This window comes from Haemorhous mexicanus, chromosome 7 (assembly GCF_027477595.1).
Source record: "Haemorhous mexicanus isolate bHaeMex1 chromosome 7, bHaeMex1.pri, whole genome shotgun sequence".
Lineage (NCBI taxonomy): Eukaryota > Metazoa > Chordata > Aves > Passeriformes > Fringillidae > Haemorhous > Haemorhous mexicanus.
Window position 1 is genome coordinate 28,425,305 of NC_082347.1, and position 24,189 is coordinate 28,449,493.

Genomic DNA, 24,189 nt, shown 5'->3' on the forward strand with positions numbered 1-24,189 from the left:
GGGTTATGTTGCAGTTGTGTGTAGAAGGCTCTTGGAGCAGTGGTAGAAGAGCATTCACCTGGGAGAATCTCAGGTCACACGTTTGAGGACCACTTAGAGCTGAGTCCAGACAGGACTGCAGACCTGGGCCTGATGCAAGTCACAGGCAGGACTCAGAGCCCCTGCCATGGTCTATGCTGTAGCTCTTGGCCACTTTTCCCATCACCTGTCACCTAACCAGGATCCCAACTATGCTCTGGTTTCAGTTGCTGAAGGTGTCTGGCAGGGAAGGGAACCTCATTGCCATCTTCCAGGATGAGCACAGTCGAGTCCTCCAGCAGCTCCAGGCCTTCACCTTCTTCCCAGAGTCCCAGGCGGCTCCCAAGAAGACTTTTGAAAGGAAAAGCATGGAACGGCAGTCTGCCCGGCGGCAGCCCCTCGTTGGCTTGGTGAGTTCCCTCTGCCTGGTGTCAGGGCTTGCAGAGCCCAGGACAGCCACTCACGCCTTGTTCCTCTGCAGCCGACCCACTTCCTGCAGTCAGATGAAATCCGTGCTGCCCTCCTGGCCCGCTATCCCCCAGAGAGTCTCTTCCAGGCAGAGCGTAATTTCAATGCTGCCCAAGACCTGGATGTCTCCCTGTTGGAAGGAGACATTGTGGGCGTCATCAAGAAGAAGGACCCCATGGGCAGCCAGAATCGCTGGCTCATAGACAATGGGGGTAGGTGGCTGTTCCCTGCCCTTGGTGCTTGCTGTGAGTCTCCTCTTCTGGTCTCCCTGTGCCCCAGTCTGAGCTCCCTTCCTCTCCCTCTCTGCAGTGACGAAAGGCTTTGTGTACAGCTCCTTTCTGAAGCCCTACAACCCCCGCCGCAGCCAGTCGGACGTCTCTGTGGGCAGCCACTCTTCCAACGAGTCGGAGCACAGCAGCTCCTCTCCCCAAAGCAATGCCACCCTGACCTTCAGCCCCAGTGGGGCAGCCGTCACCTTCACTCAGAAACCCCTGCAGGACTCTGTCTCCCCGGCAGATGTGTACCAGTCCCCACTGGAGGTGGACTCCGCCTCTGGGCCCCAGCTTGGCTCTGGTGACAGGACGGCCCCACTGGCTGGTACTGTGACATCTCAGCGCCGCTGCAGCCGCCCCGAGCAGGGCTGCGGCCCCAGCTCTCGCAACGGGCACCTCACCAAAGCACAGCTCAGGCCCACATCCTCGGTGGAGGACAGAGACTCGGGGCTGGAGAACAGCGAGTCAGAGGGCAACCAGGTGAGTCTTCAGCCACCCTCATGGGGCTGAGGATGCCAAGGGCTAACTGCTTTGATTGGCTGGGGACGGAATCATCCTCCTCCCTGACAGTGACCATGATTATGTAGGAGGTGGGGTATGAGATCTTTTCTTCCAACAGCGGAGAACCAGGCTTCAGATGGGGGTAGGCAGAGCCAGGATGGGGCCAGGGCTGTCACTGGGGAGAAGGACAAAAGCCCACACATCCTATGCAGTGTGAGATTAAGGCTGTGTGGTGTGACCATCTAACTGATGCTCTCCCCTTGTCTGACAGGTCTACTACGCTCTCTACACCTTCAAAGGTCGAAACACCAATGAGCTGAGCGTGTCAGCTAACCAGAGACTCAGGATCCTGCAGTTTGAGGATATCACAGGCAATCAGGAGTGGTGGCTGGCTGAGGCCCACGGGAAGCAGGGCTACGTCCCCTCAAGTTACATCCGGAAGACAGAGTACACCTGAAGCCACAGACAGAGCCTGCAGCCCGTGCCTTGTTCCTGCTGGGACTGCTAGGGTCTGGGGGAGGTTGGCCAGCCCTGCAGCCCCCACTGCTCACCCTTAAGGCTATGCCTCTCACGGCTGCAGTGCTCCTGGGCCCCAAACACTGGCTGCCATCATCCCTTTAGGGGACAGAGAAGGGTGGGCTGGCCAGGTAGGCAGGAGCAGGCAGCTTGTGTGAGGGCAGGGGCGAGTTCACCTCTGAGGTGTGTTTGAGACTCCTGTGTCCAGCCAGGAGCAGGGGAACAAAGCCTGAGGCTGTCTCTTGCCCAGAAGGGTAAGGCTTGACTCAGGCTGAGGAGCTGCTGTGGATTTAAATTGTGGAAGGCTAATGCTGAGTTTCTGGAGATTGTCTTTAGTCAAGTAGTATTAAAAGCAACCCAGACTTTGTGAATAATGCTCCGTGTGCAGCAGGAGCCTGGTCTCGCCTCTCTCTGCAGGACTTGAGGTGGGACATTTACACACTGCCTGGGGAAGCAGCTCTGAGGTTTGCTGGGAGTAGTTGAGCCCTAGGCCTGGGATGGATATGGCCTCTGAAAGCCTCACAACAAACCCCCCAGCAGGTGCCTTCTCCCTGTGCTTGGTCTCCCAGAGGCTTGGCCTTTCCAAGGTCTGCCACTGCCAGCAACCACCAGGTTCCCATCTTTCAAGGGAGCCAGAAGCCCAGAACATAATACCCTTGTAAGCACACTACTGGCTGTGCCCAGGACCCATCTTTGCACTGATGTGCCCACCTGCCTGCTCTGGGCTGGAGCAGGGGCGAAAGCAAAGCACAAGCTGTCCTCCAGCCTGTTTTTTGGGGTCTGACCAGAATTGCTTCACCTGTGCTTTCCTGCACAGCATTGGAGAAGGTGCTGACATTCTGGAGCAGCAGGACCATCATCCCTGGGAGGGCTGTGGTGCCTTTTGCTGGGTTGGTGTGTGATACGGCTGCTGCTATGTCCTGAAGGGAAGAGGTTCCCTTCATGGGGCAGTGTTTGTATTCCCTGTACTGCTGCTCTGCAAATAAAGATTTGCCTTTGTGTATAGAAGGTGCCTTTGCAAGTGTTGGGAGACCTGGGAGGAGGGTCTGGCAGGTGCCGCAGCCTTCATGCAGACCCTGCAGGGCCAGGAACATTTATGTTTTGGTGGGATCCACCATTCTAGTGCCTTGGTCTTTGTGCCAGCTGCAGCTCAGGCATGAGGAAACACTCACAGGAACCTTCTATTAAGATGAATTGGTTGCACTGCCCTCTTCCCCCAGCTGTGTGTTACATGACTGGGGCTCCAAGGCAGTAGGGGCTGGTGGGTGAATGTTTGCCCTGCTCTAAGTGGGCACCTGCTCCCTGCCTGAGGAGATCTGGCCCAAGAACAAGGAGTCAAGGGTTTGTCAGCAATAGCCACCATACTTTGTGTGTGCATGGCTATATACAGATGTGTGCCTGCTGCTCTCCAGCTTCTCTCCACCACCACCCCATTTGCAGTCTGGAACCACAGCCCAAAATCAGCCCCACAAGTAGTTGTGATAACCTCAGGGAGAGGCTAATTTATTTGCAATACAATCAAAGGGAGCAGTAGCCACAGGGAAGGCAGGCAGGCAGCCCTGGTTTTGCTACAGAGCAGTGTTCTGCATGAGTAGAGCTGTGCCCCTCGATTTGGACTGCCCAGCTCTGTGTAAACTGTTGGCAGCTCTTTCCACCCAAGCACTAGCCAGGTTTAAAGCTAAACTGAGGCTTACTTACATGCCTTGACATCAGCCTTGTAGTTGGAAGACTACAAATAGTTACAAAAAGTAAATAAATTATAACATTCATTCTTTGATTAAACTGTAAATTTCATTCCATAATGCTAAAGCATCTCTAAGGTAGATTCACCTGGCATGGTGAAGTACAAAAACTAAGACCACCCCCACTGGAGGTCCTGATATCCCTGCCTGGCAGACAGCTTTTCCCCTCTATCCTGGAATAAATTATGCAGCTCCAGACCCTTGTGTGCACAGCAGGCAGGATGTGGTAGTAAGATTAACAGCTCGCTTAAGTCCAGATGGTCAGTCTCTGGACAACCAGAGAAGCCACCCTCTTTGCATCCCCGCTGCAGAGAGGCCAGTTCCTGGGCACCTTGGCTGTGGGAGACACCAGTGCCCGCTGGGTGAGTGGCAGCAGGAGGAGCTGTCTCACAGCCGGCCCCTGCAGCTCTCTGCCTACAGAGCAGTGGTTTCTGCAGCAGTGATGCCGGCGTCCTTTGCCATCGCAGAGAAGATGCCCTGCTTCATGAGCAGCTCCTCGGGGCTGTCGAATTCCACAATCTGCCCGGCATGCAGCACCATCACCCTGGCAGAAGGGAACAAGGCCTCAGCTCCCAGGACCCGAGTGGATAGCACTGCTGGTTCCAGCACTGCGGCCCACCAACCCTCACTCCTCCTGAGCCACTTTATGTGGTTCTCCTCTCAGCAGTGCTGAGGGCACAGCCCTCCTCCCTGTGTTATGGGTGACACACATAAGGTGTCAAGAGCAAATGCTTCTCTGGTCTGTTGCCATAAAGAAGGATCCCAAAAACTGTTTCTCCTGCAAAGGCAGCACTTCTGCATGGGCATCCTTACTATCCTAATGTTCTCTTCACCACTCTGTATTACTGCCCCGGGCTCTGCATCCACCCCTGCCCCTCTGGCTGCATTCTCACTTCTGCTGCTGTCCACCTCTCCCCCCATCCCAGGAGTCCAGATGCCCATTCCCCTTGCCCTGCAGTATTGTCCCATGGTACCTGTTGCTGTCCATGATGGTGTGGAGGCGATGGGCGATAGTAAGGACAGTGCAGTCAGCAAACGCACTCCGGATTGTGGTCTGGATTAAATGATCAGTTTCCAGATCTACGGCTGCTGTTGCTTCATCCAGGATGAGGATCTTGGCTTTGCGGAGAAGGGCCCGAGCCAGGCACACCAGCTGCCTCTGCCCAACACTGGGATGAGATGAAGAGCATGAGGTACTAGACTGACACTAGTGGACATTCTGCAAGCCTACTGCATCTCGCTGCTCTGACCTCAACACTGTCCCTGGCCTTTCCCCACTGACCATCTGCCTCCCTGAGCACCAAGTCCCTCAGCATATTACTCTCTGGGCCACCACAGAAGGGTTGGCTCACACTAGCTCCCTAAGAGCCCTGACTCCTCGTCCATTTTCTTTCATCTTCGCTTCCCAGAAGCTTCTGTGCATCATCCCTGAACAACCACTTTGCTGGAGGCTGCTGTTTCAGGCTGGTCCCTGGGATCTAGAGAAGGGAGGGGAGCTGGGCCTGCATCTGTTCCTCTGCTCACCTCAAGTTCTCCCCTGCCTCGCTCACGAGATGCAGCAGCCTCTCAGGAAGGCCTTGCACATATGTCTTCAAGTGAGCCAGCTCCAGGGCCTTCCAGACTTCCTCGTCTGAGTACTGGTCAAAGGGGTCCAGGTTCATCCGCAAGGTTCCAGTGAAGAGCACAGGGTCCTGCCAGGGACAGCAGTGTGTTCAGCCCCACCACAGCCATTTAGCAGATCCAATGGCTCCTGGCCACATCCTGCTCACACCACTGCCTGCAGCTGGCAAGGGATGTGGTGACAGCCTGCTCACAGGCCTTTGGCACATCCACAGCACCCAGGGACACACTGAGGCCATGCAGTGCCTGCAGGGGCCATGCAGCAGTGGGTTGTGGAAAGGTGGGGATCAGCTCACCTGGGGGATGATGGTGAGGCTGTTGCGCAGGTCGTGGAGGCCGATTGTTGCAATGTCCACATCGTCGATGATGATCTTCCCTCCAGCCGCCTCCAGCACTCGGAACAGGCAGTTGGTCAGGGAGGACTTTCCAGCCCCAGTCCGGCCCACAACCCCAACCTGTGGAAGCAGCTCTTTAGACCAGATAGACAGGGCTATAGAAAACAGGGCAGATGCCCTCCATCTGTGTCTGGTGGGCTTTCCTGCCCTTACCATCACCCAGACTGTTTGCTTTAGTTCCTTTCATGCAGCTCAAGTCCCCAGGAGCCACATCCTATCACCATCCCACCCCAGCACATGCACTGAAGCCGAGAAAAAGAAACAACTTTAACAGAGTCTCTGTAGAGTGTAGTGAGGGAGGAGGCACCTTCTCAGTGCTCCCAATAGTACAGGTGATCCCCTGAAGAACCAGGTCCAGTTCAGGTCGGTAGCGAACTTTGTAGTCAATGAACTGGATCTCGCCTCTGCTGGGCCAGCCACGTGGTGGACGCTTTTTTGTCACCCATGGAGCCTGGGGGAGGGCACAGGAGCATTAGGGGTGTTCACTGTGCAATGCTGACTAGCACCAAGCTGTACAGCAGGTGTTTGCCCAGACCCTGGATCCCTCACCTCATTCTTCACTGTCATGTACTCATGGACCCGCTCCACAGCCACGATGTTGGTCTCCAGCTCCGAAGATGTCCGCACCAGCCAGTTCAGTGTCTGGGTCACCTGCATGGCAGAATCAGAGGGTGCGGAGCTCAGTGGCACCCAGGAAAAAACACCTCCCACTTCAGCCCACCTGGGCATGAGCACACCTGGCCTGGCTCCTAATGCTCCACTGCCAAGACACAGCCCACCTCTCCCCAGTCCTTCAAAAACTTTGCTGCAGCATCTCTGATCCACAGCAGGGCCATCTTCCTCCCCATGGCAGCAAGTATCCCACTCAGACTGGGATGAGTATGTGCTTCGCTGGCTCTATAGCTACTCCCCAGTAATGGGACACTGCAGATAATCCCATTTCCATGGATCAGAGCTGGTGGCAGGGCAGCATCCTGCTGTCAGCCCAGAGCTCCCTGAGACAGCCCTGTCCCGGAAGGAGAAAATGCTTTCAGTGACTCACATTGAGAGCAGAGGAGACAGAAAGACCCACGATGCCACCCTCCAGAGTGCCCTTTGCAATCACTGCCAGAAGTGCAGAGAAGAAGACCACCAGGCTCCCAACGAACTCCAGACGGATGGCCAGCCACCTGCACCAGGAGAGGACAGCTGAAGGGCAGTGAGAGAGGCAGGAAGGCATCTGCCTGTGCCCAACACACAGCCCACCAGTAATAGCACACTGCACCAGCATCCCTCACAGCCAGCCATGAGCCCAGTGCTGTAAGCACTGCACACATTGGTGCATGTACACAGCAGGTCATCTGTGGCCAATTCTACAAGCAGGTTCATTTATGTCAGTCCATGTTTCACACATAACCTCCTGGTAATGCCATGTACCAAAAGAGCCCCAGACATTCAACCCTCAAACACTCAAATCATTTACCAATAAGATTCAAAACCAGAAGGTGCCCGCAACTCCTGCTGGGCCTGGAGGATCACCCTCTTCCCAGAACTCACCAAGAGGACTTCAGCCCTTGACTGCACAGCTCACCCTGCCAGCCTCTGCACACTTTGTAGGGGAGAATACTTTGGCTTTCAAAATCACCCTAAAATGTCCCATTGCCACAGATGGTGCCCCTATCCTAAACTGCCCCAGTACCTACACAGACCCTCAATGCTGAGATCAAAGGACTGCATGATCCCAGGGATCTCTCTCAGGACCCAGAAGCCCCGGCAGAAGTGCTGCAAGGTGTGCTATGGCATAAGTGGTAAAACTCACCTATTTGATACTATCCAGGAATACACACTTTTCTGATTTATGTCCATGGTGATCTCATTTTGCTTCAGGAACCGTTGTTGGTGTCCATAGGCCCGGATCACAGAAAGGCCTGACACGGTCTCACCAAAGTGGGAGTAGATGGGAGACCTGGTGACAGAGTCCAGACGCCTTAGCTGGCGTGACGTGGCGATGTAGAAGCGCTGAAACAAGCAACACGGACTGGTTACCAACACAAAGCCCAGCAGCCACCAAGATACTGCTCTCAGCAGGGCAGAAGCTTCACTCAGGGCCCAGTTACTCACCAGCACAAAACAGTAGAAGATGCTCAAGGGAACAATAACGACAGCAAAAAATGGAGTGGCCAGGCAGATCACAATCAATGTGCTAATGATCCCCATGAAACAGGAGATCCAGCTGCGGAAGGACATGGGAATGGTCTCATCGACTGTGAAGATGTCCTGGAGCATATAAAAAAGTATAGAGAAGCAGTCAGTGACCCCAGAGAGGAGGAGAAGCCCAAAGGCCCCACACACACAAGGTTCCTACACATTCCTGTGATAACACAGTGCCAGACACTTGTAAAAATATCAGATCATCCTGAATTGGTGTTATGGTCACAACCGCATTTAGGGCTACAGTTCTTAGCTTGTGAACAGCTGAGCTAACAGAGAAACTTGAAGGTACACAGTTTGTGGTAATTGGGAGTGGAGCTGCAGCTGAGCCTCATCCCCAATGGGCCACAGCTGTGAAAAACAGGTGACCAGCATGGAAGGTAATGAGACATGGAGTGCCGAACTGCACTGACCAATCACAAAAGGGTAAAGAGGACACACAGGTGTAAAACATGTAAGATGAAGAGTATAAAAAGTTGAGCTAAAAAGCAAGAAGAGCAGATCCTTGCAGCCTTTTGAAGTGAAGTGATGTTATACTGTATGGGCAGACACCTAAAGCCTTCTGATGTTGTATAGTGCCACTCTGTTTGGGCGACTGCTTAAAGCTTTCTGAAATTGTATGGTGATACTTTGTGTATCCTGGCCCTCTCAACTGTGACACTTGCTGTGACAGAAACTTCCTATAATATTTCGCTGTTACAAAGACCAGCTATAAGAACTGCATCTTCATCAGGACCTAGGACACAGGAGCAGTAATTGAAGCAAAAAGAGGGACAGGGCAAACTCCAGGTCCATGCAGGTGCACCCAGGTCTCCAGATGGTCGTCATCCATCTCCTAGCCAGGCACCACATACTCCCTCAACTCAGCATAAACCCAGGCCCATAGGCTTAATTTTAAGAAGAAATTTAATTCTTAAAAATCAAGAGATAGTACCAAAAGAAGAAGTGGAGAAGCAGCACACTTGAAATTACCTGTTTGTATTTTCCCTCCTTTCTTTTTTTTTTTTTTTTTTTGGTTTTTGACCTTCACTTAGAAAAGATTGTAGATTTTGCTGGAAGTCTATAAACAGAAGGACTTCTTATTGTAGGACATGAGCTCAAGGCTCTTACCTCTCTTAGTCATCTACTATGAGCCCTGTTCTGTGTCTCCACATCCTTCTTGTCCAGGTGACTCCAAACAGAACACAGTATCCAGGTGTAAGCTCCTCAGCACTGAGCAGAGGAGGTAACAACTTCCTGTGATTTGCCACACTGTCTTTCTAACGGAGCCCAGGATGTGGTTTGGCTCACGGTCAGCCTTGCATCCCCATGTCCTCCTGGTCCCTTCCTGGCCTTTACCTGGGCTCAGCTGTGCAGTGCTCAACAGGAGCAGGGTTATGCCACTACCCAACGCTCTGCAGATGTGGTGGAACAAACCTTCTCTGCGCTGGGGCTGTTCTCTTACCTTGGCAAACCTATTGATGATGCGGCCGACCGGCGTGGTGTCGAAGAAGCTCATGGGCGCGCGCAGGATGTTGCTGAGCAGCTGCTGGTGCATGACACGGGAGGCTCGCATGGAGCCCCGGGCAGACAGCATGGTTGCAAAGAGCAGGAAGACAGCTGCAAGGAGAGCACGAGGCTGTTACCAGCTCATGGGTGACACTGGCCCCAGGTACCCTTTGGCTTGATGGACACACCAAGCAGTGCCAAGCCAGCAGCTCTACAGCAAGCTGCTGGGATAATCCTACATCCCACCTTCTTGGGAGGCCCCAGCAACTGTGTCCCAGCACAGGGGAGGAACACTAACCCTACTGGAAAGCCTTGGGCCCTAGCACTATGTCTAATCTGATTAAGGAAAATGATCTTAAACTGAGGGGGCAACATAGACTTGGGACAATTTCTGCTGCTTCCAGACTGGCGTGTGTCCACAATTCAGCCAGGAGCTAGAAGGAAGGCAGCAGCAGGCAAATGAACAAAATGCTGGGTCCCCTGCTCCTTACCACACTGCTGGCTGCAGGCCTTGCAAGTCATATCCCTCCTGGACCACACAAACAAGATGAGTGGGAACTGCTGTCCTCCCACACTCACCTTCTGATATCCCCAGTGCCCCAAAGACACCGATGCGCAGGTCCCGCAGCTGCGTGGGGTAGGTCTGGTTCTGGTAGCGCACCGAGTCGTCGGTCCAGTCACTGAGCCACAGGTTGCTCCCCACGTAGGCCACGTATTCTCCAATGTAGCCCATGATGATCCAGAAGGTAAAGCACCAGCCGACAGCACGCAGGTACCGCAGGTACATGGAGAACTTCACCTGTGGACCAATTGAGCCCATCAGACCGCAGGCAATGACAGCAGCACAGCCTTGGGGCTCCACCTTGCTGCCCACAGTGCTCCCCTCCACCACCCCACCCACCACTCCCAGGCAGCTCGGTCTCCTTTGTGTCTCTTGGCTGTGGAAGCCCACACCAGCTTCTCTGAGCCACAGTCAGGGTCTGGCAGCACTTAGCCAGGGCAGCACAGTGCTTCATCCCTCCATCCTCCTCACCCTGCCGGTTTCCACAGCTTCTTTCTCGATCAGTTGCTGTCCCTTCAGCTTCTTTGGGGGCTCCTCCTGGGCCTTCTTCTGGGAACTGGTACGCTTTTTACTAAGGCTGCAGGAAGGTGATGAGTACCATTAGTCACAGGGTGTTGCATTGATCCCAACTGGGGCAGCTTTGAGTGAGCCTTGTGGAAGCACTAGGCATGTGCAACCATAAAATTAAAGCCTCCTTCCCAAAGGCAGAACTAGCCATCAGCACGAGTTTCAGGGAAGACTGCAGAGTAAGGCTGTGGCACACCAGTGTGAGTAAAGGCAAAATCAGATGCTCCTGACCCACAGCAGCTTGTGGTAGGAGCAGGCAGGGAGGCTCCCAGCTGGAACTCCCTGGGAAGCCCCCAGATCCCTCTCTCTGAGGGAGCAGTGCATGTGGCAGGGGAAAGAGCTGAGAGTTCAGGTCATGGCCCACCTGTGACTCAATTTACTCCGATGGATGCTGGCCTCTCGCTTCAGGGTCATTGTCACCACATCTTCAGTGCGCTCCTCCATGCAAGGAGCCACAGCTTCATCAGCCTCCTCTTCACCCCCAGCTAGAGCAACAGCTGCAAGCACAGGGATGAGGGAAGGTAGGGTCAGGCACTGAGGAAAGAGCAGATCCCATACACCACACCTCTGCTCCATGCCGTACCCCAGGCCTAGGCTGTGTCCTACCACCACTTATCACACCTTCTCCAACCTTGCTGCAAGACCAGCACAGCAGGAGGAGGAAGAAATGCATTGTGCTGGAGAGAGAACTGATAGGGGACATAGGGCTAAAGGCCTGCACAGAGGCAATCCCTCCTGCTGACTTCTCCCAGAATCACTGGCCAGACCTCAAGCAGAGATTTATGTTAGCTTAGTAGTGCAAGATCTGGTAGTTCATATTACTCCAGCTCAGAAGCATCTCCTTGAGCAGGTGGAGGTGGGCCCTGTGAAGACATACTGGGAATAGCCCGGCTGCAGCAGGACAACTGGGCTGAGCTCTAACAGCACCCACCTGACCTGACACCACTCCTCCCCATAGCGCTGGGGGACATGATAAAGATGAAATATTATCCAATGGGATGTTTAGAACAAACCAAAGGATCTTTCTGAACCCAGCATCACAAAAACATGAAGCCTGTTGCCACATAAGATTTTGGGACCCATAATAAATGAACTAAAAAGGGAGTAAAAAAGTTAAACAGGTCCTGGGCTGGATGTTCAACATAATGCTTGAATGCAAGTCTTAGTCAGAAGTTATTGTGCTGCTGATTGCCTGAAGCTGAGAAGGATTCACAGCAGCCACCACTGGTGCCTGGGCTGGATAGGACCAGGTCAGGCTGACACATCAGACCTTCATATCCCCAAGATACATGCACAGCCACTCTAACTGCCACAGCCCCACCGTGTTCCCAGTACCTGCAGTATTTTCCTCAGAAACATCCTCCTCCTGATTTCCATACAAGTTCAGGAACTGGGAAAAGGCCCCCTTGTTTGCAAGCAGGGTGCTGTAGGAGCCATGCTCTGACACTGCTCCTGCTGCCAGCACCACAATGTTATCGACCTGGGGCAGGAAACTGATACTGTGCGTCACCAAGATCCGTGTCTGCAACAAAGGAGTTGCAGGGTAGTGATCATCAGAGCGCCCCTCATCCCCAGCCATGGGTCTGCAGGCTCTCCATCTCCCACTTGGGGACTTGTCTGCTTAGCAATGCCCGGCTATGTGGACACAGGGTACCCCTCTGGGGACTCTTGAGGCCTCTCCTGCCTGCTGCAGCCACACGTGAAAGCTGCAGGATTCCTCTCTGTCCCAGGCAAGCAACCTCAGACTTCCTTGGATGGCTAACACCATGCCAGTGCCACTCCTGCCTGGCGGGGGTGTGGGTTGGAGGGAGTGGGTGCTCACCTTCTTTTGCAGCAGCCCTTTTGGCCCCAGCACGTGCTCGAAGAGGTACTTGCCCACGTGGGCATCCACGGCAGAGAGCGGATCATCCAGGATGTAGATGTCTGCGTTGCTGTACACCGCCCGTGCCAGGCTGACCCGCTGCTTCTGGCCCCCACTCAGGTTGATTCCCTGGAAGGAAGGGAAGGATCTCCCTGCAGATGGGGCTGGCACAGGGCAACAGCTCTGACCTCTGCTGAAGGTGCTATCGGAAACCCATGGTGCCCAGGGCTGATACCTTCTCTCCAATCTCTGTCTGGTCACCTGCAGGCAGCAGTTCCAAGTCTGGAAGGAGGGCACAGGCCTTGAGGACCTGCTGATACCTGGCTTCATCCACCTCTGACCCAAAAAGGATGTTGTCTTTCAGTGTGGCATTCTGGATCCAGGCCTGCTGGGGGACATAGGCCAGGGAGCCCTAGAAGGAGAGACAAGAACAGCTACCTGTCAGAGATCAGCCTGAGCACTGACACCTCCTGCAGCCTGTCCTTGCCCGAGCCACCACTCTGGGACAGTCCTACGGTACTTCCCTGCTGAGCTCTCAGGCAGCCCCAAAGCCCTATGGACCAGCTGGCTCCTCTCACCTGGATGTTGATGTGTCCCTTGATATTCTCCATCTCCCCGAGTAGGGCTGACACCAAAGAAGATTTGCCTGAGCCCACAGCTCCCACCACAGCCACCAGGCTCCCAGGTGTGATGTCCAGGGTGACACTGCAAAGACACGAGGGCTGAGGAAGCAGCACTGCCAGGCTACCCATCAGTTCCTGTGTGGGACAGGGCAGTGTCTCCAGGACACTCGTGCCTAGCAGCACTGAGAGGTAGTTGCCCTCCCCAGCTAATAGCACAGAAAGCCTCCCCTGCCCAGCCCTCTGCCCCTGATGTGGTGCAGAGCACTCACTCTCTTATGGCAGCGTCGCCGTCCTGCTCCCAGGCAAAGGTGGCCTCCGAGAAACGCACAGCACTGCCTGCCAGAGAGAGATGTCCCTCAGAGAGGGGAAAGCCCAGGGCTGGGCCAGCCTGAGGCCCACAGGGAGTAATCTGGAGGTTCACCTGCCTGCAATGGGGTTGTGGTGGATAGCTGAGCTGTCCAGGTCTTCTCCACTCAGGTAGCGCTCCAGCCTCACAGTCGACACCCTGGTCTGCCACGGTAGAAAGAGGATGAGGATGGCACATGGGTGTGGGTGGGCTGGCAGGAGCCCCATAAGCAGAGCATCACATCATAGTCCCCACCCAACCTCTGGGCCCCAAACTTGTGTTATGTATGTGAGTCCGGTCCCACCCCAGTGCCAGCAGAGTCCTGTGTGCTGACCCCTGGGGGTCCATCACACACCTGAGCCCCACCTCCTGGTTTGGACAGAGGTCATGGGATCCCCCCATACCCCCTGCCCTAGGTGAGGCCTGACCTGCACCAGGGAGGAGATGACCATGGGCAGTACGGCCATGGGGAAGCGCAGCACATTGAAAAGGGAGATGGCAGTAAAGGCCTTCTGTGCATCCAAGATGTTGTTCTCATCCACAAGCACGTAGACAGCAAAGCTTGCTAAGGAGACCTAGGAGAGATAGAAGGTAAAGCCACCATCAGTGTGTTTGTTGCAGCCCAGACCCTCAAACTATCCAAAGGCCTCAGCAGTGCCGTCGTGCTGGGGACCTGTTCCCCTCTTGCTTCTGTTCTCCTTTGGGCCCCATTTCACCATCCCAATGGGACCCCTTTGCACCACAGCTCTCCTCCCAGCAACCAGAACCATAATCTGTTTCCACCAGCCAGCCCCTTCCTCGCTGCAGAAACACTCCAGCTGAGGTCCCAAATATTTCCCATCCCCTTGGACAGCTGGAGCCCAGCCCCAGCTCACAGGAAGGGACACCCCTCCCCAGAGCTGTTGGCACTCACCAGGAAAGGAGCACATGTGAACACAAAGACAGAGACTGACTGCAGGTAACCAAAGTTCACCAAGTTCTTGAGCTCACGAGCCCGGATGTCATTAATTCGCTTCTCAAAGGAGGGCTCCCAGGCAAAAAGCTTCAGGATCTGCAGGAAGAGCAGGGTGAGCAGATGCTGGTCTCACAGGAATGCCCACCTCCACACCCAGCTCGCTGGAGGCCAGCACCTCCATCACCTGGCTTGCTCAGAAGACCACTTGGCCACTGCATCTCCCCTCTCCTGTCTTACTTACAGCATTTCCCCACTGCACTCCCTCAGTCTCAGCTTACACTGTCAGCTCCTCTGCCACCATGCCACTACCACAGCCATCCAGAAAACCCTCTCTTGGCTCCCAAGTCTTAGTCCAAGTATCCAGAGCTCCTCCCCAGCCAACTTTTCAAAAGATGAGGCAGCTGAGGGAATTGCTGAGACCCAGACAGGGCCCCCAAGCTAGACTAACACTGGTGCTGTAGGGTTATAGAGGGGTGATGCCTCCAGGTACAGTGCACCAAGAAGAGAGGTGCAGCAGCTGCCCAGAGAGCCTCCACTCCACTGCCCACCTTGATTCCATTGAGGATTTCACTCATTATTTTCATACGTTCGTCCTTGTTCTTCATGTTCCTCTCCTACAAAGAGAAAAGCAAGAAATCACCTGAACCAGACAGCAGCTCACCCTTGGAAATACATCTGGGCTGCCACAGGGAACGGAAGGAAGGGCTTCACAGCCCAGAGAAGTCATCCCACAAAGCTGAGCCTCGGTTCCCTGTGGCTCTGGACAAGTTGGGGAAAAACACCACCCTGCTGTCAGGTAGAAGCTAAAGCTTTATCCTGTGGTTGGCAATATCTCATTTTTAGCCTTCAAGACTGTGCCCAGTCTGGTTCAAGTTCAGCTGTGATGGTAGAACAGATCTCACCTATCTCCTACTCATGGCAGCTGATCACTTGTGGCTCAGGCTAGAGGCACCCCCAGCCCAAGCAAGATCAACTTCCTAGGCTGGGAAAGATCAAGAGCATAAAGGCAAAGGGTAGGGAGTGTGGCAAATGAGGGAGGGGAGCAACATTGGGGTGGACATGGGAGACTAGGGAGGATATTGCACCCACCACTGACCTGAATGGTTTTGGCCTTGGAAACCAGGAAGGCATTTATGGGGAGGAGCAGCAACAAGGTTGCAATGCCAGCCAAGACAGAGGGGCCCAGCTCTACCCAGAGGAATACAATGGACAGGATAATTTGCAGGGGGGATGACCACAGCTGGTGAATAAAGTTGGCCAAGTCCATGAACCTCTGGGCATCAGCTGACATCAGATTCACAGTCTCTCCCACTGTGGACTCCTTGCGGGTGGCTCCAGACATAGTGAGTGACTGGAAAGAGAAAGCACAGTCAGCACAAGCCAGTCTGGGAGCAGCCCTGCAGCCAGCAGCATGGCTCAGAGCAGGGAATTAGCAGACCAGGCTGAAACCACTTCTGGGTTTGCTCCTGGTGCCTCTGTACTGGGCACCAGTGCTCTCCTCACTGCCTGCACACATGGAGCCACTAGGTGCAAAGAAAAGCACCCCTATGCAGGAATCCTAGTGGCACCTGCCCCAGGTGTTGCATTACTCTGAAGAGAAAACTCCCTCAGCCCCTGGTAGCTGTCAAACACATGGCTGCAGCACCCAGGTCCCAAGCAGAACTAGGGCTCACACTGTCCTCAGTGTTGGGTGGATGTCCCCCAAACTCTCCCTGCACCTTCTGAGGAGAAAAGTGCACACACCCCAGGTTGATGGAAGAGGTGGATGATTTTATCCACAGCCCAGGTTGGAGAAAGGCAACAGGGATGATGGCAGGACCATACAGACCTTCTTGTAGATGGCAGCGATGAGACTGGCTCGCACATTGATGCCAAGCTGGAAGCACAAGCTGAAGTGTTGCTGCAGGCAGAGGGACTGGATCACTGCTGTCAGGAAGAGCAGGATGGCATACAAATAGCCTTTCCAGGCAAAGGCATTCTCATCTGACACAAAGGCAATCAGCAGCCTGGCAGGGAAAGAAGCTCATGAGACACACACCCTACTGAGTCACACCCAAGCAGGATGTTCCCAGTGAATGCAGGGGGAGCATCCTCACAAGAGTGGTGAGCAAAACCCTGCCCCAGAGAGCTGGCTCGATGGTCAGCAAGCTGGGAACCCTGTTCTGCCACAGACACAGCAAAGGGTCACTAGGGGAAGAGCATCCACAGCACAGAGACTGTGCTGCTCTGCAAAACAAGCCAGGGAGGCCCTGCTGGGCCGAGCTGCACTGACTCTGGGAGGGGCCCAAAGAAGAGCCAGGACTGTCTCCAGGGAGGGAGCAGGGCTGCATAACAGGATGCAAGGGAGCAGGATAACACACATAAGAGCTGGCAGCCAGCTCAGATCAGTTCTTTGTTAAACTGTACCCCAACATATTCTCCCCTTTTTGGTGAGGGCACAAAATGTCCCCAGGGTCTGTGGCTGGGAGAGGCACACATGGAGATGGATACAGTGCACCCACCAGGAGGTGATGGGGCTGGGTGCAAAGTCAGGACAGAGACAGAGAGAAAGGACTCACTTCAGCAGCTGAGGGCTGACAAACACAAGGGCATCATGCACCACCTTGAATGCCACTGCTAGCAGGAGATTCTGCCGGAAGGTCTTGCCCAAGGTTTTCATCAACCAGCCCCTGGGGTAATCCTTGGGAGGGCCTGAGTCCTCATTGTCTCCCTTCTTCTTCTTCTTCTTCTTTGGCTGCTTCTCCTCCTAGAGGAAAGCCCACACAGAAGTGAGGGAGGTGGTTGTGCAGGTGTCCTGCATCTGGAAGGATGCTTCAGGGCAGCACCTCACTGACCCCAGATCAGGTATCCTGAACAAAGCCTTAGCTTTAGCTCCTGTCACACTCCCTTTCACTGATCTCTGTTTATGTCATACACATCCAGGACTAGACCTTCTCCTTGTACCAAAGACAATTGTTAAAACCAAAACCAGCCTGAACCTCTCAGGCCAAAAATCAGGCAAAAATCACGAAGAATCTGAGACCAGGGGTGGTCACGGAATGATGTTCCATCTGACCTCATTGCTGGAAAGTATCTGAGGTAGATAGACAGGAGGGAACTGCTTGTACTGCAGATTAGAGGGTGGTTCCTGTCGTTATGTAAGGCAGAAAGATGGAGACTTTCTTGGTCTCTCAAAATATGAGGCTCTGCCAAGGAAGTGACAGGAAGACCCTGTCATGGTTTCCCCTATCCTTGCCCATGGTCCTGTGGGATCAAAGAAGGGAACACCCAGCAAAGAGGGCTGCAGGGAGGTGAGGTGACCCTACTCCCTGAGACTGGACCTGAATGTCTCAGTCTCATACAAGGCCAAGAGTAGGAATGGATTTACCAGCACCAGGATGTCTTGGCTCTGGGCCTTGCTCATGCTGTTCCCATGGTCTGGGTCACCTTCCTGGCGTCTCTTCTTGCGTTTCCGTTTCTCCAGTTCTGCTCTGGCCTTCTGCAGTGCAGTCTTCATGTTCTTCTCAAAAGCAGTGTAAAGAGCCTTTGTCTTGTCTTTATCTTTCAATTCCCAGACATCCTCTATCTCCAAAGGCTTGCGATAGCCCTTGAAAACCATGCTGTGGGACAAAGAAATCCAATGACACTTGTTGGAGGAGACTCCTTGATGCAAATGCAGAGCCTTCACACCATCCTGGCCCCAAGCTCAGGCTGCACAGGCTGCACCCAATGTGGTGCCTCTTCCAGCCTGCTGCAGGTTCCCCTCAGGCACCCCTGCATTTTGCCAGCCCGACCTCCCTCAGAGCCCTGCTCACCTGCTGTACCATTCAAAGGTGATGGAGCTCAGGAAGGAGGCTGTCACCTCTGGGTTCTGTGGTACAAAGCAAAGGGGGTACTGAGAGATTGTTTATCTGGGGGATGGTTTTGACAAAAGCTGCTTTAGCACCCCCAGCCAATAAGGAGCCTCATAAGTTTCAAACTGTGCCAGCTCCAAACCCAGAAACCTCAGCTCAGAGTTAGCAGCAGCCCACCCTAGACACACACGCAGATGCCCCATGCTCCAGCTCTTGCTGGGCCCTGTACTGAAGTCTTCAGGTCTTCCCAAGGAGCCTGGAGCCTGCAGGGAGTCTGCCCTGCCCCACACAATGCTCAGGATGTGGTGCCCCAAACCCAGTCCCCTGTAGTCCTCATACCTTCTTCCCGATTTCCTTTGTTTCTGGGGCAATATCTGAGAAGCCTGAGACAAAGAAGAGCAGCAGCTGGAGCCCGTAGGAGATGAAGAAAAGGATAAACCGTGGTAGGTCAGGGATTGGTTCCTGCAGAAATGGAAAGCCCAGGGTTATTGCTGGGGATTGTCTCAAGGCCCCTGGTACTCAGAGACAAGATCCATCCCCTGGCTGAGCCCAACAGAGCAGTGCAAAACTCACTCTGAGTCCTGGATCGGTTTCCCTTTGCCACCTCTCCCTGCTTCTCGCCTACCTCCTCCCATAAGTGTTTAAGGGGAGAAATTAGTCCTAGAGAGCTTATACTTCCCCAAAGAGACAGGATGAATTCAAACAGGGATTCCTACTCAGGTCTTTTCTGGTTCCCCACGGTCCTCAGGGTGGCTGGGACCCCAGTGATACCATAGAGAGCTTGTCAAGAGAAGAGTGTGAGGAAGCTTGCTTTGGGAGCAGAGCAAGACCATGTTGAAGCACAGAGCTTCCTGTCAAACCCAACCTGCAGGGCTCTCCGGACGAGTGACTGGAATGGCAGAATCCCACAGAGAAGGGACAGTGTCCAGAAGCAGAAAAGCACCCCCGAATCTCTGCGCAAGCAGCAACGCCGTGCATCCTGCACCAGCAGGACCATAATCTGGGGAAAGAAAATCAGAGCTGCAGGACTCAGTCTGGCTCTAAAAGTGCCTTTGGAGCATGTGTCCTGGGATGCCAGCACATATGATCTGCTGGGATTCACTGCCTTGAATACCCTGAACACACCACCAACCCTTCATAAGCTTCAGAATTAATTCTAGAGGGCAAAGGTTTATTTGCCCTCTATAAGATCAGGTTTGAATGTACCCTGATATTACGGCAGGGCACTATTACTCTTTCTAGCTGTTCTCTCTCCAGATTCTCAGACATGTCAAGACATGAGGGGTCACACCCTGTCTCAGGCACCTTGCCTCCAGACCTGGAACTGAACCTAGATCACATTCCAGCAGTGCAGCCTCTCTGGTGAGTCCCCTTGCCTTATCATCTCACATGGACTCTGCATGTGAAACTAAATGACATGGCAAAATAAGAAGGAAAGCAAATGAAGGCCTTATTTTGCTTTTAAGTGTAGCTCCTGAGCATTTGTTAAGACTGTTAGAATACTCCATGTATCACACAAGATGTCTGTAACTGCCATGCACATATTCCATCAAGCTAATAGCCACTAGATCCTCTTTTGCCAACTTTCTCTTCTGCTTGGGCACCCTGTGGTACTTCCTGGCCCTCTGCCCCAAACTGAGCAGCAATGTAAAGGAAGCTGTTAGACATCAGAGCAGCAAGCCATGGTCTGATGTTCACACTGCAAAATCAGTCCTGTGAAAAGCATATTGCTCCTAGCAAGGTTCTGTCAGAGAGCTCAGCTATACTTGCAGGCATAGAATTATTCCAGTTTTAAGGATAAAGCAGTGAGCACTGTACAACCAGGCACCTGCCCTCAACATATCACCCTCATGCACCACCCACACAGGTTTGGGGCAAGTCCTACCCAATTTTCAGGCCACCCTGTCCTGTGGACACAGCTTCCCTCTGATCTCTGTGCTAGGGAAGCCTGGTTCTGCTTGGTGCTGCACTCTCACCCTGCCCCTGTGGCACACAGCACACTCAGAGCTGAGCCCTTACCCAGGTGGCGATGTACAGGCTGGGGTTTGTGTACTGCACAGCTGGCACAGCGCCCTGCTCCGCGTCTACAAATGCCAGCGCCAGCCCCGCCACTGCCGTCAGTATCAGCAGAGCAGCCAGCACCTGTGGGAAGAGAGGGCCAGACCATTGTGGACACTGGAACTTCTGGGAGACAACAGAGGTCGGCATAAAATACATCCTCACATCCTTTTCAACCCAGGCTTGGCCTGGGGCAGCTTTCAACCCTGCAATGTGCCAGAGCTCCACAGGAGCACTGCCATCATTTTCAGTTTGGAAGATAGCAGCCCACAAGATGAGAGGCCCCAGTATACAACCTGCCCTTCCTCCCAGTGCATCCCTCCCTGTTATGCCCTCTGTCCCAGATTTGCCTCCTGCTAGACTGCCCTTTACATTTCTGTCCTGGATGGTTCCCTATCCCATTGCTCCTTCCCTCCCTCTCTTCTCATCTCTTCATCCCACACCTGACTGTAGCACAGAGTCCTCCCACTCATACCACCAACACCTCAGGCTGCTCCAGCCTGTCGTCTGTGTCCCCTCAGCTCCACTCTACCTGTTTGATGATGTAGAGTTTGGTCACAGAGGATTTCTTGGCTCTGGATTTGCACATGGGCAGAAGCTGCCATGGGGCCAAAATCCAGAAGAAGCCAAGGGGGATCCAGACCAGCACAGTCTGCTGGAAGCACACCGGCAGGTCGGCATCAGGACGAGCAAGGTAGGAATCATTCTGGGGGCAGCAAGGACAGAACACCAAGTCACTTGCAATGGCTTGACTCTCACTTGGCACACAGGACAAGAGCCAACACTCCTATAGGTCCTACCCACCCAGCTCCATGCCATTGCATCCCCCCTTCAACACCCACCCTCCTGGCTGAGCATTTCAGCACTCAGCCAAGGTCCGAGCAATATCCCCATTCCAATCTCTCTGCCTGAATCAGGGATGGCCACCCCTTGCTGGAGCCAAGCCAGCAGAAGCAGCTGAAGCCAAATCATTCTCCAGAAGTCCGTACAGGCTGTCCTGTGTTCCCAGGAAGGCTAAAACAGGACAGAGCTCAGTCAGAGAGGGATCACTGCCTCACTGTCTGGTGAGCACTGAGCAGGCACAGTGTCATGGCACAGCACTGTGTCATGGCACTCCTGGATAAACCCCAGACCCTCTGCCGAGGACTGGCACTTGGGTCTCACTGGCAGGACAGGCTGTGAGCCTTGGAATCCACTGCCCTCCCCTCACAGGGGGTGTCCTACGCTGAGAACAGGCACAGGGGATGAAGCAGTCACTTACCCAGAAGATGGAGCCGCAGAACTTCTCCAGGGCTGCTGACATAGCTCAGAGGAGAGGAAACAGCAGCTCCTTCCTCTCCCTCTGCCCAACTGAGAGCCCTGGGCAGATGCTGGGGCTAAAAGTCCCCCCACACCCTCAAGCGGTCTTGGGACAAAAACTCTGATGACCCACAGTTATTTATTAACTCAGTGCTATTGCACAACCCTACAAACCAAAGCTGTGACCAAAAGGGCTTGGGAAGCTGCACAGGCTCAGGAGAAGGGAGGAGAGGAAGAGACCCAAGGAAGAGACCAAAGGGAGGATACAGGGAAGTCACAGAGTCACTGCAGGACACCACAGCCATTGCTCAGAAACCATAGTTTTCATCGTTTCATAGATCAGCGCACACCAACAGACACAAACTCGTCTGGACCTGCTAAAGACATTACTTCGATGCAACAGACCTCTCTGGTGAGAAGCCTGCTGAATGTCAACAAAAAGTCCAGCAAAGGCTGGTCCCACAGTGGCTGCTGCCACAAGGCAAGGGGGCCTGTGATACCAGCAGTGCCCCTGGCCTGGGAATTTGCAGTGTCTGTCAGCTGAGCTCACCACATGCTGCACTGGTCTTTCTGAGTCTTCAGGATCCAGGTTCCTTTTACTAATTTCCAGTCTGCAGAGCCTGAAGATTTTTCAAATTCCTTCTTTTGCTTCTTTCTTTCCCACATTTCCATGTTGTCTGTGCGTTATGGCAGTTGGCTGACCACAAAACCCAAAGAGACTTTGAATGTTCATGCTAAGGTAGCCCCCAACATCTGAGACAGAAAGAGGATGACTCCCAAGGATACTGATTGCCACTGAAGCCTTGCAGCTTAGGAAGGCCTAGGTGTGACAGGAACACATGGGGACAGTGCTACCAAGGCTAGAATTGGATTTGCTTTATCATGTGTGCTCTTGAAAAAACATAGATAAAAGAGGACAGTGGGGGGACTGCAATTATTGTGCTGTCTCATTGTACACAGAGTTACAAGATAACTCAGAAGTCAAGGGTGACACAATGAGTAATTCCTCAGGAACCATCAATATCAAAGAAAGGCTCAATGTCCAACTCAGTGGTTAATTATTAGCAATTTCTCTGATTAAATCCACATGTTTTTGTAAATAAAACTATCCCTAGTGCTACATCCTCCAGGCCAGAACCAATACACTGTTCATGAGAGCTGTAAACTGATGCAATGAGTAAGAAGTGAATGGAGCAGTCACTCAGCCCTTCTCCATCTGGACTGCTGATTCTTTTTTCTGGCACTGGCACATGTGTCCTCTGGCCTTGCTCAAAACCACTTAAGAGCACTGCTGCCAAGGGGCACACTTGTTTATGACACCTTCCTACATAATGCCCCATCCCATTGCTTATCCCAGTTTTTAGTACAGGTCACAGCTCATCTTCATGGATGAGGCTTTGGTCTCTCACTCAGAGTTGAAGTGCTGCCCTCAGCACAGGATTCCACTTTCTTTGATGTTCCAAGCAAGCATAACCCACTTTCCCTGCCTCATGCTGGGGGCATGCTCCTCCTAAAAACCTTTCAGCTCCCTCCATAAATCTTTCTCCACTAAAATACCCAGAAAACATTCACTGGGTGCAAGGTAATCTAAGTAGCACCTCTTTGGCCAGCAATACCATAGCTTCCCTGTGCTCCCCTCTCTTTATCCATCTGTTATACAGCCTGTTATAGCTTTTCAAAACTAGGTATTGATTCATGCCTGTCTCGCACAGTGTCTGATCCAGAGGTCTCTGCCAGGCAATCAGCCAAACTGCTCCAGCCCTCACTGCTCATATCTTCTCTGAAGAGTTTCTCTGCCTTGTCATGTTCTTACCCCATGTTCAAAGACATGAGGCAGCTTGGTCAGCAGAATACTCTCACCTTAATTTTTGTGATTATGATACTGGTAGCGCAATCTTAACAGGGCAACCAGTATCATAATCACGACCATGACTCATAAAATCTCAACATAAGCCATGAACTCTTATGAACACTCTATTGACCATAATCATAAATTTAATCACTCTTTCCAAATTTGGATTCTTCCTACAGCCTGCCCATCTGTCAGTGATGAAGCAGGCTCTGACACCAGCACTATGCAGTCATTCCCTTCCCAGCTCCTCTGTTAAGAACTTAAGTTCCGAAGGTGTTTTGGGAGACACCAATACCTCTGATGGATCCATGTGAAAAAGTGAATGTACCCTTTAAACTGAAAATACCTAGTCTTGATGATAAGTTTTCAATAATGTGATTCTATTTAAGGTGACAAAGGTGCTGCCACCTTGTCAAGTATCACATTTTTTCCATACCTCCTCCTTACAGGCTGTAAGCTATTGCCAAGATGGGAAATCTGGGAAAACACAGCATTTGCTTCCTGAGGTCCACTCTCTTGGCTGACAGAGGGATTCTCTTCAGCTTTGTCTCTTTTACAGAAGAGCAGGCAGCATGGATAGAGGTGCTTTACTTCTAGGACTCTAATTTTCTAATGCACCACTCTGATACCATTTAAATCTTTCACTGGGTATTTTACAAAGTAACTGAGTCTGAGGCTTCAATACTGACTAGGCAGCAACAATCCAACAGGCACATTCCCCAAATGCTGTCTGGAAAACAAGCAGTTTATGCTTTATGTTTGGACAAGGATCTGGAAACTCTCCTAAAAAAGCAGCTTGTCCTCCCAAGAAATCTCATACACCAACCCCACTTTGAGCACTGAGGTCCCACAGTGGAGCATGGCTCACAGCTTCCTCACCCAATCAGTCAGGTGCTTCTCACTACTTACACCTGCTGCATCACTAATCCCCACCTATGCTGCTGGCTGACCACTGCAGGCCTTGTTTCCCAGCTGTGGCTAAGGTGTTTCCCACCCTGGCATTCTGGATGTGACTGTAGTCTC

At 53.0% G+C, this 24,189-nt stretch overlaps 2 protein-coding genes across 9 annotated transcripts in view; one reads left to right on the forward strand and one right to left on the reverse strand.

The window, feature by feature from the left end:
• Window positions 1–2,783, forward strand: part of DNMBP (dynamin binding protein) — a 33,892-nt gene extending 31,109 nt beyond the window's left edge. For all 8 annotated transcript variants that reach the window (XM_059851715.1, XM_059851714.1, XM_059851713.1 and 5 more), the window contains 4 exons: window positions 246–428; window positions 500–698; window positions 796–1,238; window positions 1,531–2,783. In XM_059851715.1, the coding sequence (XP_059707698.1) occupies window positions 246–428; window positions 500–698; window positions 796–1,238; window positions 1,531–1,716 (1,011 nt within the window). In that variant the 3' untranslated portion in view covers window positions 1,717–2,783. The remainder of the gene's footprint in view (window positions 1–245; window positions 429–499; window positions 699–795; window positions 1,239–1,530) is intronic.
• A 468-nt stretch (window positions 2,784–3,251) lies between these two features.
• ABCC2 (ATP binding cassette subfamily C member 2) lies at window positions 3,252–24,140 on the reverse strand. The gene is made up of 32 exons (XM_059851712.1): window positions 21,277–24,140; window positions 20,548–20,721; window positions 19,977–20,099; window positions 18,823–18,957; window positions 18,297–18,419; window positions 17,919–17,974; window positions 17,492–17,723; window positions 16,683–16,870; window positions 15,953–16,130; window positions 15,221–15,475; window positions 14,673–14,738; window positions 14,083–14,220; window positions 13,598–13,744; window positions 13,245–13,333; window positions 13,093–13,155; window positions 12,779–12,905; window positions 12,436–12,612; window positions 12,162–12,329; window positions 11,675–11,861; window positions 10,704–10,836; window positions 10,244–10,349; window positions 9,790–10,009; window positions 9,167–9,321; window positions 7,633–7,788; window positions 7,331–7,530; window positions 6,575–6,701; window positions 6,082–6,183; window positions 5,840–5,983; window positions 5,434–5,592; window positions 5,042–5,208; window positions 4,492–4,686; window positions 3,252–4,061 (listed from the first exon to the last, which is right to left on the reverse strand). The coding sequence occupies exons 1-32, from the start codon at window positions 21,316–21,318 to the stop codon at window positions 3,932–3,934; spliced, it is 4,662 nt and encodes a 1,553-aa protein (XP_059707695.1). The 5' UTR covers window positions 21,319–24,140; the 3' UTR covers window positions 3,252–3,931.
• Window positions 24,141–24,189: the final 49 nt, after the last annotated feature.